At 38.9% G+C, this 16,993-nt stretch overlaps 1 protein-coding gene across 1 annotated transcript in view; it reads left to right on the forward strand.

Annotated features, from left to right (window-relative positions):
* Positions 1–16,993, forward strand: part of LOC110156118 (neuropilin-2-like) — a 206,409-nt gene that overhangs the window by 100,057 nt on the left and 89,359 nt on the right. Inside the window, exon 7 of the mRNA XM_055152527.1 lies at positions 1,237–1,392. Within this exon, the coding sequence (XP_055008502.1) occupies positions 1,237–1,392 (156 nt within the window). The remainder of the gene's footprint in view (positions 1–1,236; positions 1,393–16,993) is intronic.

The raw sequence follows: 16,993 nt of genomic DNA on the forward strand, positions 1-16,993 counted from the left end.
CCTATTTTAATCCGAGTTTGGATATGGTTAAATCCTGAATTAGTCCCTGTTCAATGCTGGGTAAATCCTGGCTTGTTTAACTATGGTTTAGTTCTGGTTTAGTCCTGGGTTTATTATGGTTTAGTTCTAGTTTAGTATTGATTTAGTCCTGGTTTAGTCTTTGTTTAGGCCTGGTTTAATCTTGCTCTTGCTTAGATTGCTCCTTTCCTTAATATTTTAAAGACAGACATTCTGACTGTTTAGACTCATATTATGGAACTTTATTATTAGGTCACTACTATCTACACTGCAAGTCATTTTTATTTTTCAGTATATAACAATATATACAAAAAACTGAAAGTAATCTGAATCAACAAAAACCTTATCCAATACCTCAATGCGTTTAATCCTTACATCCTTGTTAAAGCTTGCATTATGCCGTCCACGTAGCGAAACATGCACTTTGAGGGCGGGTGAGCCTGATTGGTTTGTATGCGAGGAAATGAAAATGAGCCCTGGGTCATTATATCGACCTGAGCAGAGACGGACACACAGAGGAGGGAGGGGCCAAGGGCAGAGGACACAAGGAGAGGTGAGAGGAGACATCCCAGATTAAGGAGCTAAGAACCGGGGTTACATACAGACGAGGAACATTAATCAGAGTCACATTAATCAAGGCATAAGTCATTAAATGTTATTCATTGTAAAACATATACTGGTGTGCAAGTAGAAGTTCTTGTTAAAAAAGTTTGTAAAAACATTAAGTGAGTGTGAAGTTTGACACACAAACCCATACAAAGATGAGAAACCCACTGAATAGCATTTATAATATAAATCTTTGCTAGTAGACAGGTGATTCATCTATGCATTTATTTCTATTTTTGCTACTTTCAGCATTTAACTGTTGCACTAAATCATTTTGCTTTACTTTTCCTGTACCAGCCTATTACAACTAGTAAAACTACTACAAAAAGTACCACCATTTGTGAATATTTCTGAATGTCTGCAGAAATTTGAGTGTTGCTTTCTCCAGACTATAGGAGAGGACAGATAAAAATGACAGCTCAACATACTTACTGTATTTAATTTATTCAAATCCATTTAAAATATTGATTATTGAAATAAAAAAATTACACCAAACACACTTACCAACATTAAAATGGTCCAAGTACGCACTCTCATTAAATGCATGACAGTCCAGTCAGTGTTGAAACATAAACCAGCCTTTACTTAACCTGTTCTCTTTCTTTTCCTCAGGTGGATCTTCATGTCCTCAAAGTGCTCACGGGGATCGCCACACAGGGAGCCATTTCCAAAGAGACTCAGAAGTCCTATTATGTCACTGACTTTAAACTGGAGGTCAGCACCAACGGAGAAGACTGGATGGTCTACAGACACGGCAAGAACCACAAGGTAACATACACGGAAGCATTCTACTGTTTTTAGTTAGCCTATTGTTAAACCAATGGAGAGTTTAAGAGTGCGTTCACACTTGCACAATCACCACATCAAAAACAGGACACAAGAACTAAACCTGGAACTAAACCAGGACTAGACCAGGACTTACCCAAGACTAGAAGAGGACCAAACCCATTCTACACTCATCTCCGCAAACCTGACTCCTTATTGCTTTCTGGTTCTCTCCGTGGTAATGTTATTTGTTTGGCTCTTATCTTCCACAGTATGGTCTATGGAAAAATATTGTATTTTTTGATCTATTTGTAAGTCGCTCTGGAGTATAAGTCACACCAGCCAAAAAATGCGTAATGAAGAAGAAAAAAGTAAGTATAAGTCGCACTTTTTGGGGAAATTTATTTTATAAAATCAGAGACCAGGAACCGACATTTCATTTTGAAAGGCAAGTTCTAGTAATAACAATAGAATAGACAATAACAAGCTGTTAATGTAACATATGAACAGTTCTTCAGATACCTATAGCGTAAACAACAGAACAGAACAAGTTTACCAAATTTTCCATCTCACTCCAAATCACTAAATCCATTGAATTCTTCATCCTCTGTGTCACCTCTGAGCAACTCCGCGACCTCCGGAGGTAAATGGAGCGATTGTCACTTAAGTCCAGGCTTTGTCGATCCAATGACTTCCAGGAAAGTTGCATGGCACACCCAGACATGACAGCAGCGCTTTTTGTAGGAGACGTGCAGTACAGTGCAAAGTGACAGTGGTACAGGAATGATAGGAGTAGCAAATACTGGCACACAAGACTAGAGCGCCCTCTTGCCGCTGTCAGTGTGAAAATTTTTAATATATAAGTCACACCAGAGTATAAGTCGCAGGACCACCCAGACCATGAAAAAAAGTGCGACTTATAGTCCAAAAAATACGGTAAATATCCCCACAGAGTAGTATGGTTTCTATTTCTATTGAATCTTGAAGGAGCCGCCTTCAGAAAGTTACATACTCTACCTTTAAATAAAACTGAAATTAAGCAAAATCATGAAAGAAAAAATCGTACTCTATCCTTGCTGAAAATGTCCCTAAAGATACAGAACTGAACCGAATAAGCCGTATATTTTCTGCCTATGAAAATGAAACATCATGGTATGTTTCAACTGACAAAACAACACTATATCAAACTTGTATTAATATTTTATTTGTACTTTTACTTCACCAGTATCTATCTCCCTCCTTTATTCTTGGCACCAGTCCTGTACCAAGCCATAGCTTCATTTCACGGAGAGAGCGGGGCCCGTAAAGCATTTGACACATGCTCGCCTGCTAGCTAGCCCACACATACATTTTCATACCGCGGGATTGAAATACGAGATGGAATATACAGGGCTAGAGTTTGACCGCAAGCCCACATTTTACACTGGTGCAACGGACAATTACAGCTGTGCACTCCAAACCTGTGCGTGTGACATCATCGACAAAGGGTACATTAGCTTTAACATCTGGACCATGTTAAGGGGCCGATACAGTTTGAATTTTTCGCTCAAACGCATTGGACAGGTTTAAACGTTGTCATCAGTGAATGGGCCTTACCAATACACAGAAGTACACATAGAAGTGAGCCATGGGTATTTAAGATTAATTCAACTTTAATTAAAATGGAAAGCCATACTGAAACTGTAGCTGGTTTTGCTATTACCACCTTTCCGGTCTCATGGTGCTCCCAACTGGATCGGCCTCATTTTAAGGTTGTTAAAAAAAAAGTTAGGTCAGATTTTCCAGAAATGTGAGAATGCAGAAAGTTAATCAAAAGATAATGATCTGGTTCTTTTAACAAACGCAGACATATGTGTTTTAAAGGTGCGCTGTGTAACTTTATCTCCTAGGGTCTGCCACCTTCTCGTCTCCTTGGGAATTTTATTACTTTACCAAGTTGCAAGTCAGATCTGTGAAGAGGCGACCGTGCTCACAGTGAAAATGCATGTATTTTTGAGCAATAGAAACACATGGAATTGAGTAAATGCAAGATGGATAAGTTTAGGCTTCAGACTGCAGCCGGAAGTGACCCAAATCAAATTTTTTTGCCATTATGTGACCTGTATCTGATCTTTTAATGACACAGATCTGATTTTTTTCAAATGCGACCCAGGCTACTTAGATACATGGTCCTAAACCCGATACATATCCGAACTTTTGACATTCAACTTTATTCTGAACGTCCAGGTCGCATTCATCCAACCTACATGTCATAACAAGCATCTGTTGCGAGGTAATACAGCTAATACAGCCCACACATTTGTTCACTGAAATAGGCTGCCGAAGACATGTACACAAGAGTGGTACAAGAAGGCGCCCACAAATGTACACAAACGTTCTTCTCGTCATTATGTATGAACTCTGGGTCAGTGAAGCAGCAAAGTACATCGCAATCCCACCACTCTTGGCTGCGACTCCGCCCCCACACGTTCTTTTCCATGGACGCTGCTGCCACTGCCCCACAGAACTCCATGCCCAAAAACCGCGTCCTTGTCCTTCTCAATCTCCCTCTTAAAAGTAATAAACTGTACATCTTCTGGATCTGGGACGACAGCAACTTTAAAATTGTCAGGTGCACACTCGCTGCTTTTGACGTCGTCGTGTCCTCCAATGCGCATGCGGGACACTTTTGGGGCATTTAAGTTCACATTGGAGATCACATACAAGTCAAAATGAATTGGAAATGTGAATGAAAGTCAGATTTCACAAAGAAATCCGAATTGAGCATTAAGCCCTGCAGTCTGAACCTAGCTTTAATGCCCAACTTTGAAACATTCCAGGCAAAGTCATAATATCTTCACGGATACAAGCAGGTCAAATAGTGTAATGCAAGTCGTGGTACGAAATGGAATATAAGAAAACTAAATAACAAGATGTTTTTTATTTAAAGATCCTATATTACGCAAAATTGACCGTTGTGAGCTTTTAGTCATGTTACCTCCTCAAAAACATTCTTGGAGTTGTGTTTAGTTTCATTCACACCCTTCATTATTAGTCTGTCTACATCTCCAAACCCCAAAATGCCCCGTTCCACCTTATGATGTCATGAAGCGATAGTTTTCACATTAACATAATATGGCCCCTTTAAATATTTTAACTATTATGTCTGTTAAGCATCATATTACAAGTACGACAGACATTTTAATCTATATATGATTGCAAACTAAAACCCAACAAAAAATATGATTAAATACATTCCTAAGCCCCAACTTCATGCTATAACTCAATCTATAGGTAATTTCCTTAGCCCTTCCTGGCCTGTCACTTGTAAGTTGTTTCTATAGGAGTCATGGACAAATGCTGAGGAGAAAATATTCTCAAAAACAAGTTAACTTTTCTTCCATATGGTTGTTTCCATCTGGCTGTGGACTGGCCTTAAAGACTTTATCAAACGTGTATCAGATCACACAAATCACGCAGAGCAGTTGTGACAGCCCGGATTTAAGCCCAACCTGCACTGTCTGTGATCATGTAGACATCTGCATTTGGTAGAGATAAGAGATGGAAAAACAGGAGAAATATTAAAGACTTGGTACGACTGGACGGCTAAAGCATTGGGTCTGTCTCGCAATGATACGCACGGCTTATAGTGAGTGGGTTTTAAAGTTCAGCGGTAAATGTTCTTTCAATCAGATCATACTGGTCCTGTTGATGGAATTAGTATCTTCTTCTCCATTTTGCTATTGAACAAATATAATGGAGCAACAACAAAACAGAAAGGGATGCACCGGTCCAGCTCTCGATTCCGATACTATAGCTTTATATATCTGCCAGTATCCAATATCAACCAATTCCAGAGCAGAGACTGGAAACATGTATTTAAACATGTAAATAGAAACTGATCCAAATGTGTTAAAGGTTGTATGGAGGATTTTTTTTAGTTTCAAACTGTCAGTGAAAGATTAAAATACCATTACAGAGACGCAGCAGCTTTGTAATTATGATGACCAAAAAAAAAAATAACAAAAATCTATCAACTGTGGACGTAGTGAGGCCAGATAAACATCAGCCAATAGAAAATGAGGCTCCCTCATTTTCTATTGGCTGTTAGGTTGTCAATCAAATTCCCTAGTATAACTGACTCGTCGGAGCGCGGGGATTACGTGGTTTACGCAGCGGTTCTTAGAGGCTTTTTCGAACTGTCGCTTCCTCGCATTTCGCACAAAGTTTGTCGCGATGTCGGACGAGAATCCACAACCAGTTCGCCGCAAAAGAAAGTCTGTTTTTGAGGTCGCTGAAAGAAGAAGAGAAGAGGAAAAGGAGCAAAGCCAAACTGAGGTGATTCTTGGAGATCTCGTCCAGCGATGGCGCGACCGAAGCAGACGAAGGGTCTAAAAACTGACGCGTCGGTCGCTGAATTACTTCTAGACAGGTCACTTCAACAGTAATTCTGAATGCGCACAAGGACTGTCGCTGTATTTCTCTTCCCTTAAAAAAATCCTCTATACAACCTTTAAGGACCTGTTATTTATCTCTCTGGTAACTACAGAACTTGGGCTACGTTTATGATGATGAACAGAAGACGGAAAAGTGGCGTCGTGTTTTCACTTTTTATTCCGTGTTTAAACGAGCGTTTTCAGGAGGAAATCTGCATGCATACGGTGACACAAAAGTGTGTGGAATTAGATCGGGTATGCATGCCAGACAGCTAGGTGGTGACGCCAGGACAGGTGGTGATGTATGTGATGTAAACGTGTACACGACGTGAGCAGATCTGACCAGAGTTTTGGGTCTTGGGCAGTGTAGACGGAAACGATACGGCGGAGCGTACTCAACTTTTCCACTCTGGCGGGTGGTTTCAGATTTTTGCGTTTTTAAGCCCCAAAAATGCCGTCACCGTCTAAACGAAAGGCACTTCCGATAAAATATTTTTTCGTTTTTACCCATAAGAGTTTCTGAGACTTTCTGAGCTGACTAAATTACCAGAAAATAGTTTTATTACTCTCGACTCAGAATATCGGTTACCAGTATCATATCAGTGCATCCCTAATAATAGATTAATAATAATACCAAAATAAAATATCATCTTCAATTTTTTGCAGTGAAGATACAAAACATTAAATCCAAAAGTTGTTAACAGTTTTACAGCTCATCACAGCCATTAATCGAAGCCAGCACTGCTCGTAATAAAACATAAAAAGTATTTGCAGATATAAAAGTTTCTGGCTTGTCTTTTTCTAATCTCTTATGCTTAAAGTGGTCCATTGTTCTCTGTTATGACCAGTGCTTCTTTAAATGATCCTGTGAACACCAGCGCAGCATTTTCTCACACTCAAACTGCAAACGCCAAAAACACTCTTAGTCATTCTCATTCAGCCATTTATGCAGAGTACTCACATAATAGCCTCTCTCTCTCTCTCTCTTCCTCTGTCTGTCTGCTTTTACTTCCCTCTTTCCTTCTCTCCTCTCTCCCTTTTCTCTTATCCCGCAATCTTGCCACCTCTCTTTCTCACACTCTTTCTTTTTTCTCTGTTGTGTCTCCCCTCTCCCTTTCTCTCCTTCTCTCTTCTTTCTCTCATTCTTATCCTTTCATTTTCCTCTCCTCTACCCCCGTTCTCTCTCTCTTCGCTCTCTCATGCTGACTGTAGTACAGGTCATCTCAGGAGGGGCATTAGACCAGGCTGCTGACACTCTCCTTTCATCACCAGATAAATGACCAGCTTTTTTTTTCTTTCAGCCGTCTATGCTTTTTCTTCTTCTTCTGCTCCTCCTCCTCTTCTTCCTCCTCCCTGATCAAACCCTATTTTTATTTCGATTTTATTTGCCGCTACTGAAAGCAAATCAAAATGGCTTTCGATATGAGCATAAACAATACACACTTTACAAAATATAGGCACGTTTCTTGGTTGAATGTCTGAACGCAGCTCCAAAACACATCTCTTAACTGACATTTTTGGATTGGCTGTGGACCACTCTATTAAAAAGACCCCAAGATCCTAGACGATTAGAAATGACTCAATCTTGATCTTAAAACTCAGTTCATTACACATGCAGTCCTATCCATGCCCTTGCCAAAATGACCCAATCTCTCTATTAAATCAAACAAAAGAGAATGTGATTGGTGTTGGATTGTCACAGTCTGTATGAACTGCAGATATGAATAAATACATTTAAATATAAAAATCTACTTTTTAGTTTTTCTTTCCATAAATACGATTCTTTTTCAATGTTCATTTTATTGGCTAAAACATTTTTGTTAGTGTCATATTTTTGCTGACTAGAACAGATATTTTCATTGAATCATACTTGAACCAAAAATCAGACCATGAATGAATTCCAAGGAACAAGGAACGTTTTGTCCCATGAAGCAATGCCAAACAATTTATCATAGGAAAAATACCGTAAAATACTAAATAATAGCCGGGGTGTTTATTTGTTTCAGTCACATAACAGACCAGGCATTTATTTGAGACCAGGCAGTAATTTGGGGCAGGGGATTAATTCCTTCCACACAAAAATCTGAGAAAAACTGTCAAAATATGGTACTCAAATTCTTTTAACCGATATGACTCTAATTTACAGTTTTGTTATACGACTGCCTGGCAACTACTCGACACGATTCCTGCCGCCTGTCTTTCCTCGCCCCTTTGCCACAACTTTCCTGCAGCTACGATGACATTGCTGCTTCCTCTGAATTGCCAAACTGAAGTAATATTACCAAAACTCCTAAAAACGGCTTCCATTTCCTGCCGCTATGTTGCGCCATCATTCTTTTTTACATCCTTACTTTGAAATGGGGATTTCACAGCGACGTCATCTGTTCCGCCACTTTTTCAGTGAAGGTGAGGGTGATGAGACACAGCACTACAGAATATAGTCTATCCATTCCAAACCACACAAAAAGTCTGGTAAAAGCAGGACTGAACTGAAGTCAAACTGCTACTGTGTAAGCTGTAAACATCATGCTCTTTATGGTGTCGCTGCACTAATCATGACATCTTGGTTAAATAAAGAACAAAAAACGGGAAATGGGAGTTTGAGAAGCCAGAATGACTGCTGGGGGTGTTGGCACAGGCTACTCTCTATACAGACTTGGCGTTTATTTGGAACCGGCGGGTATTTATCAAAATATACACCTGCACCCGGCGTTTAAAGGAGACCCGACGGTTAATTGAAACCCAGCTATTATTTGGTATTTTACTTTAGAAATATATATCTTATCGTTGGCTTATGCTTTAGACCAAAACTAAAACTAGACTAAAAACATGAAAAATCTACAAAATATTAATCTTGTCAAAATGAACTCTGATCTCAGGTGCTTTGACAGCTGCTTTAAAAGTGCGTATTTTCATCTATGACTCGAGAACGTGCCACTTTGTCTTAAAAACAGCAGATCTATTGTGTGACTGAGATTAAGACATTGTTTGGGTTGATGTTGGTGTCATTTCCCATAATCCCCCTCTCTTCCCCTTCACGCGGTCTGTTAAACCTGCTCTGGATCTGTGGGTCTATGGGGAGTGACTGGTGTATGTGTGTGTGTGTGTGTGTGCTCATACGAAAGTGTACAGAGGGGCGGGGCTTGGCAGAGGCAGACATCTCTATGGAAAAAGCCTATTTATGTGCATATAAACAAGATTTATATCGAGGAAGTGAATGAGGACAATGGAACACAAAATGAAATTAAAATCATGTTTATTCATTTTGAGGACTTTGTTGATTAGTGTGGCGACAATCCTAATTCTTCATTACTCTGAAACCATGAATATAAGTGTGCGATTCAATTTAAGTCAACTCATGCCAATTGTGTAAAAAAAAGTATAAAACGTAGTTACTTTTCACTTAACTAAACTACCTTCAGGCTAAATAAAATGTATTCACTGATTATGTACTTCAAATATAGGTGTTTTTTTTTTATTATTACATTATTATATTGCAGTGATAAATAAATTAGGAACAGAAATACCAATATATGTTTACAACTTTTCACAAGTAGTATCAGCCAACTGTTTTTATGGAGATGTTATGGCTTTGTCTGGAATGTTCCACAGTATGACATTTAACTTTTTTGTTCATGGAGGTCAGATCTGTGGAGAGGCAATCCCTCACACAATAAGAATGCGTGTTTGCCAATGTATTTCAGAGCTATAAAAACAGTATTTGATTCAATAAATGCAAAATAGATAGGTTTAATGCCGTATTGTGGAGTATTCCAGGCAAAGCAACATTATCGCTACAAAGAAAAGCAAGTGCTGGGCCCTTAACCAGAGAAGTTACATAGTGCAGCTTTAAATTTGTACATATTTTGGCATGATTGTGTTGGATATCCATAGAATTTTACAGTCACACCCATGACAGCCTGTGGAAACCCATGGAGGTCTGAGCAGGCCCCGCCCCCCCGGAGAGAGCGTCTGGAGGAAGTCTGAGGAGCAGGGTCATCACTTCTGGGCGACAGACTCAGTAGGGGGCGCTGTTCTGGGGAGAGCATCCATCTGTCCTTACAGCTGTATGTCTTCTCCGTACAGCACGATACAAGTGAAATGTCTGAGAAGACTCTTCTAGTGAAGTTTTGACAGTCAAGATTAGTAGTAGTAGCAGTTGTAGTGTATTTATTTTGTCTTACTTTTCCCCCCTATCCATGGGTTTCAGAGTGATGAAAAATGTGTACTGTTACCATAGCAATTAACCATTTAAAACAGCAATAGTCATTTGAAGGATGAAAAGTCTTGAAGATGTTGCTCATAAACAAGAATCTGAGACATAATTTTTGCCTTATTTTAGCTGAAATTTCGTAGCCTGATTCATCAGCTGGTTTCACTTCGTGGAAACCGTCTGACCTCGCAGCATTAAGATTCATTTGCTCGATGGTAGGCGGGTAGTTTTTTAATTTAACCAATCACTGCTATTTGGTCATGAGGTATGTAATGCGCCAAATCCTCTAGGAAGAAGGGCAATAACATCTTTCCCCTTGATAAAATTCAACAATCATTCTCTTTGTTCCGGCTTTAAATCCTCGATCTCAGGAATCGTTGCCAACACAGAATGTGTGGCTCTGTCTACATCCATCTCGACTGCTTTGTTTACTGTTGTGCTGTACCACAAAAGGGACCCAGACAGGTGCTTGAGTTTGACGTCATGGCTTCACTGATTCATCTCTTCACTGATTGGCTGGTGCCTGGTCTTGCACTTCTAGGGTTCTTGCAAACCGTCTAGTGTATTCTGATTCCTGACGTAGTCGCTGGAGAGAAATGAAATTGAGTGGAGGCACTAGGTGGCGCCAGCCTGGCTAGAAATGTCAGACAAATTATCTAAAATTTCATTAACAAATGTAGATAATTAGTTTGACTTTTCAATGCTCTTAAATATGATATAGGCTTGTTATTGATTATTGACACTGTGATCCAACCATGTCAGCTCTTTCTGCTCATACTGTGCAAAAATGCAAATGCTTGAGCAACAGAGCTTCTGACATAGTAGTGCTTTCAGTTAGATTCCCTACATGCCCAGGGAATCCAGACATCATCTGCAAAGTATCAATAAAGATGTCTCGATCTAATACCGATATCGGTATCATTTGACATGCATTCTAACCGTGAATGGGGTTACTACTCCACCTATCTTTCTACTCCACAAATCTGGAAATCAGTAATGTGGCCAAGTGTCTCCATGGAGATCTGTTCGATGACGTACTGTGGGACATTTCAGACAAAGCAATAAATCTCACTGAAGACCATTTGGCTTTCCACAATAAGTTACACAGTGCAGCTTTAAAAATGCACTATTCATGTCTGTTCAAATGAATACAACTGGATGGTGAATTTTGCTAATGTTTAAGTATGCACATTTTTTTCTTTTTCTTTTTTTCCTCTTCAAATTTGCCCAAACCATCAATCTCTTTTCTATCCCCTCTCTCCTCATCCCTCTTTTCTATAATTTCCTTGTTTTATGCATCGATCACGTTGGTGGGAGTTCGCTTCTGCTGCTTTAAGCCCCATGAAAACCCACAGGACTCCAGATGGTTCAACTGGATCGCATTGCAAAACACGCGCTTACATATGAACTGAGCATGTGCGTGTTTTTGTCATCACTGCCAGAGGAAAACAGGATCTAAAGCAGGCAAAATCATAATATAACACAGGGACAACCAGCCAAGCCTCTGAGAAATCCTGCTTTAATTAATTACCATTTTCTGTTTTCCCAGGAACAAGAAAATGTATGATTTTGAAGTGCATAATTGCTCAAAATGAAATATGATACATACATTTATTTTGGGTTGACAAAGGTAGGGAGTTGGGGTTTATCATGTTAAACTTAAGGTGACAGTGGGTATAATCAGAAAGCTGGTAGAGCAAATCTAGCTCTGGACAGTGAATGCTGTTGTTGTGTTTTTGAGCAAAACACTTGACACATCACCTTGAATGAATGTAGTTGAGTAAAAATAAAGTGCTCTAAATATCATCTAAGTTATATAAAATCTAAGACATTATAAATCATATCTAAAGCAGGAGTTAATGGTAGAAACCAGGTCTAAATTAAGGCTAAAACTGCCCTATGTCAGACATGTCAGAATCAGGCTCAGGGGCCAAATTTGGCCCGTGATATAATTATATTTGGCTCGTGAGATCATATCAAATATGTATTAGAGCTACACATAGGCTATAGAGACATTATTTATTTAAAATTGTATTATTTTATATTCTGCTTGTTCTGGATTGAGTGTTTAAGCAAAACTATTATTAAACATTTATTTTAATGAGAAAAGGTTTAACATTACATATCTCGAAAGAAGAGAATGTAGGTTGTTGAAATTTTTCAGTAAATATTTATTTTGACCCTCTGTGAATTTTTTGTTTGACATCCCTGCTTCGTGTAGTTTACAAAAATGAAATGGGCGTAGTACATGGTAAAACTAAAACATTTATGCTAGTAAGAAAGATAGTATAATTGATACTTTTTTCCAATTCTCTTAATTTAGTGCAAAAACTGTAAGATGTGAGTAATTTTGAATCAAAATAGTTTTGACAACCTGCAAACCACTGGTCAAAAAGTCATAAATGCAGCACTTAACATCTGTAATTATCATATGAAATTGCGTTTTTCAGTTCAAGAAATGTGGACTAGACTAGTTGCCAAAATATACTCCAACTTCATCCACCAATCACCAAGAAAACAAATAGAACTGACAGATCACATAGGCTTGTCTGAAGAAACTAAAATAACAGCTTTCCTGCTTGGACTGAAGATTGTGGAACTGATAGTTTTGTTAGTTCTTTTGATTTTCATTAGATTAACTGTCATTAGCACAAACAGAAGATATTGGTCATTTTGAATTAAGGTAGAGTCTTAAATCTAACACTTAACATTGGCAATTATGGCATGAAATTGGGTTTAAAGTCAAGAAATTTGGTCTGGAAAATGGAAAGTTAAAACATTCTCCATGGAGATATGTTTTGTACTATACTGTAGAAGTTTGTAGCCAAAGGAACAATATTTCAATCGAAACAAGCAGAAAGAGGCCCCCAAAAATTATGTACTGTAGCTTTAACAAATGGAACTGACAAAACATGTGACAAGTAACCTACCAGTGATTGCTTTAACCTACTTGACACATTCTTTCTCCACTTTCTCTCACTCCACCCAATCCGAAAAACAACTCCGATTTCTGGATTTCAAACTGTGCTTTCAACCTTACCACATGGCACTTGTGGAAATGAGGTTTTGGACTTTTGAGTAGCGCGCAGGGGGGCCAAAGGGTGCTCACCGTTGGGACCCTAGCGAGCTTCATATGGGAGCCAGAGAGTGAAGGAGAAGGGACAAGCGGCCTTATGGGAAAAGCCAGCCAAGCAGCGGACCACTGCACACAAGCACGTATAATGAGAAAAGCAGTCTAAGGGTGTTGACCAAAAATCTCCAAGGAAGCATCACAGGTCGTAGCGGCTAGGAGCTAGGATGGATGTCACGGGGGGAAGGAAAGAAGGAGAGAGGAAGCGAGGGAATAGGAGGCGCAGAGGTGAAAGAGTGAAGAGCTGGTGACAAATGTAAAAGTAAAAGCAGACACGGGAGGCGAAAGGTGGTGTGAAAAGTGCAGCGAGTGGAGTTTTATTTTGAAAGGGTCACGAACAGGGCTGTCGCGTACAAGACAAGTTTGAAAGCAACGGCTGAACTCAAGGCAAGATCTTAAAACAAGTTGAAACCAATCACGATTAAACCACGTCAAGATCTGGTCTAACTAACGTCTGAATCAAACTAGCCAGAAGTAAACAAAGATTGAAGAATATTATGTCTTTTGCATGGGAAAAATGGTCAAAAATCTAGTTTTAACCAGGCCTAACCATAATCCGGTGCAGGTCCAATCCAGGTCTAAACCAGATCTATAACTAAAACTTAATAAACCAGGATTAAACTAGGACTAAATTAGAACTGAATCAGACCTTAACTAGGACTAGATCAGGAATTTATACAGAATTTCTATGTCTCAATCTTAAATTTATTCAAAGTATATTTTAATTTTCGAGTAAATAATTTGAATTAACTTTTTAAAATTGATTTTAGAATTTTGACTGCACATTCTTATTATACTGAAATTTGGTCATCGTATCTTAACAAGGACAAACTCTTAACCTAGACTGCTGGAGAAAGTTTCATAAAGAAATCACGGAAGTCAGAGTTTTAAATAGTCGTCGACAAAGTAAAAGCGTAGACAAGCGGTTCACTAAAGGGTCGTATTAGAAGTGATGCATGTGATGTTTTATTTTGAAAGGGTCAGAGGCTGTCAGGCAGAGGAGAATGTCCCTGCAGTCAGAGAGGAAATGCAAAGAGAAGAGTGGACAGAAGACGTTTATTATTTTATAACTTGTCCCACATAGACACGCTCACGGTGGACATTTGAATTATTTAGTCTGTCTCTGCTCCAACTCACGACATCACCTGGTCTGGAGGCTCCCACGAGGTTTACTCAGACTGGGTCACGCTGGTCGGCCATGTTAGACAAAAGATCAGTGTCTGTAAATATGTCTTCTATAACTACTAGGATTGTCAAAAGCTGGAAATCTCATTCTAATCCATATGAAAACTAGTATCGAAACTAGATACTAATTTGAGCAGATAGCAATACTAAAAAAAAGCCACATTCACTGGACAAAAATGAGCCTTTCCTGAATGTCTTTAGAATGATCTTGAACTGTTTCAGAGCAAATATCAGACCACATAGACGGGTATACTCCCATGGACCACTGACCATACCTGGACTGAGGGATTACGCAGATATAAAACCACATTGGTAAAATGATTTAATGCTGAAAATCACATTCTGTTGTCTAATTTTATTGTCATCGTGGTATTGGAATCAGGATTGAGTATTGAGTCTATTCCTTAGTATCGAAATTAAGTTAGAATTTTTAGCAACAGTAATAACTACCAAAAGTGCATCTCTTATACTGCCCTACAAAGGCAGGACGCTGTAACATCATCATCATGTTTGGCCAAAAATGAGTTTATGTCATTTTGTTTGTATTTGAGACCTCCTTTATCATGTCAATAAATATCGTGAGAAATATTGAGATCAAAATTGACCTTTGTCCCTTATTTGGCAGTTCCTGTACTATGAAGTAACAGTAACAGTGTGTTTTGTTTGTGATTTAGTTAATACATATAATTTATTTCTAAATCCAACCTCTCACCTCCTTCTTTTTGTTTCGGCTTTGGCACAGGGTCTTAACACATTAAATAAATATTCCTTTGTATTCAATTATACTTAAATGATCTGTAATGTGAAAGTATTTGGTGTATTTATTCATACTGTACATGCTATACTGCAAAGTAACTTGAGTGTCAAACTGTTTAACTGAGTGTTGCCGCACGATCCAGATTAGAACTAAACAGGAAATCCAAAGCTCTTCTATATCATTTCAAACAAACACCATGATGACTAGACCATGGTGTGGTTCTTATAATGGATGGAAGTCTGGGGAAAATTAAACAAATAATCATCATGTCACTTAGTGTCTTTTGTCTTTGCATGACTGCTTATTTTTGGCACATGATACGAAGACATAGTACAGGAACTGACAAATAAGGGTCAAAGATCAAATTTGAGCTCAGTATTTTTCACATACAAATATTTCTAAATTGTAACAGCTAGTGTCAGATTTTGGGACCCCTACCTTTTATACTTTTGTCTGGACAAAACAGAAACTTTGAAGTCATTTTTCTCAGTTTCACACTCTGGCAAGTTAAGGTTTTTGCTTTTGTAGGGCAGTATGGTTGAAAAGAAAAGACCAGAGCAGAAGATACCAGTCACTCTGAAGGTGAACAGGTGGTCCCATCCTCACACCTACAGGCTATTTCTGTCTGCTTATATCACCTCACACATGTGCAGAACCTGCTACTGTGCAAAAGGTGAAGAATATGCAATAAATCAATAAAAAAATCTATATAACCACTGTGACTGGGAAAGTAAAAATCATGTATGTGTTTGGCACTCAGGAGCTGCTACAGTGTAAGCACTAAGTATATACTGTATTTTCGGACTATAAGGCACACCGGATTACACCGGATCGTCCATTTTCATACATAAGGCAAGACAAACGGATGACACTTGAGACTGATACCTTAGCCCAGGCATCCACGATCCATTGGTAGATACTGGCCTAATTCGCCTGGCGTCACCTCCCTGTCTTGGTGAATGTGTATTATGAATGTGAATGTGGACGTTTTTTTTTGTTTTGTTTTTTCCTACGAGGAAGACTCAAATATACACTGAGTAATAATGTGTTTATTGCAGCTTTGTGCACATTTGTTTATGTTTTACAGAAACAAAACTTAAAACAGAAATTTGCAGAAACTATAAGCGCTGAAAAAAACAGCTCACTTGTTGTGCGCTGATGCAGTCAGCTTCTGTCGGACTAACTCTGTGAGGCTCCTTACTACGGTGGTCATAATGGTCCGACAATCCATCAAGCTGTGTGGCTTCATAGCTTACCAAAGTTGTACTAAAACATTTTGACAGATTTTTGAGTGCAGTGTACCACATAAAATTGGTTCAAGGTCAGTAAGCACAAGCAGAATTAATATATAAGGCGCACTGGATTATAAGGCGCACTGTTGAGTTTTGAGAAAATTAAAGGATTTTAAGTGTGCCTTATAGTCCGAAAAATACAGTACCGTGCACAGTCCTGCCTGCTTCGAAGTGTGAACGTAAATTTTCCGTTCATTTTGCAAATAGATTTTTGCCGAGGAACAAGAGCTGATGCAAAATGTGCCAATACAGACATTTCACTCCATTTGCCCAGTCCAGGTACAGTTAGATGGAAGGGCATCTGGCATGAAAAAAATCAATCAAATCACCATGCTGCTGCTTCTCTATGGCAACCCTTTATGAAAAAGCGAAGATAACCCATTGCTCCGCTTTGAAGCACTTTTATTGACTATGGCAAGTCCTCCATCTTCCATGCCAGTCTATATCAGTCAATGAGTACCTCTTTACCATGTGAATATTCACTCAGTACTATTATTAGGAATACGAAATTACTGTTATAATGATTGAGGAGGCTTTCCAGTGTATCCAGTCATTCTCTTCGCAGTATTTGGGGGTAGGGTGTTGGTAATACATAGCTCTAGGAATGTTTCA

Source organism: Boleophthalmus pectinirostris, unplaced genomic scaffold (assembly GCF_026225935.1).
Source record: "Boleophthalmus pectinirostris isolate CB_2022bp ecotype Guang Dong unplaced genomic scaffold, ASM2622593v1 HiC_scaffold_1, whole genome shotgun sequence".
In the NCBI taxonomy this organism is placed as follows: Eukaryota; Metazoa; Chordata; class Actinopteri; order Gobiiformes; family Gobiidae; genus Boleophthalmus; species Boleophthalmus pectinirostris.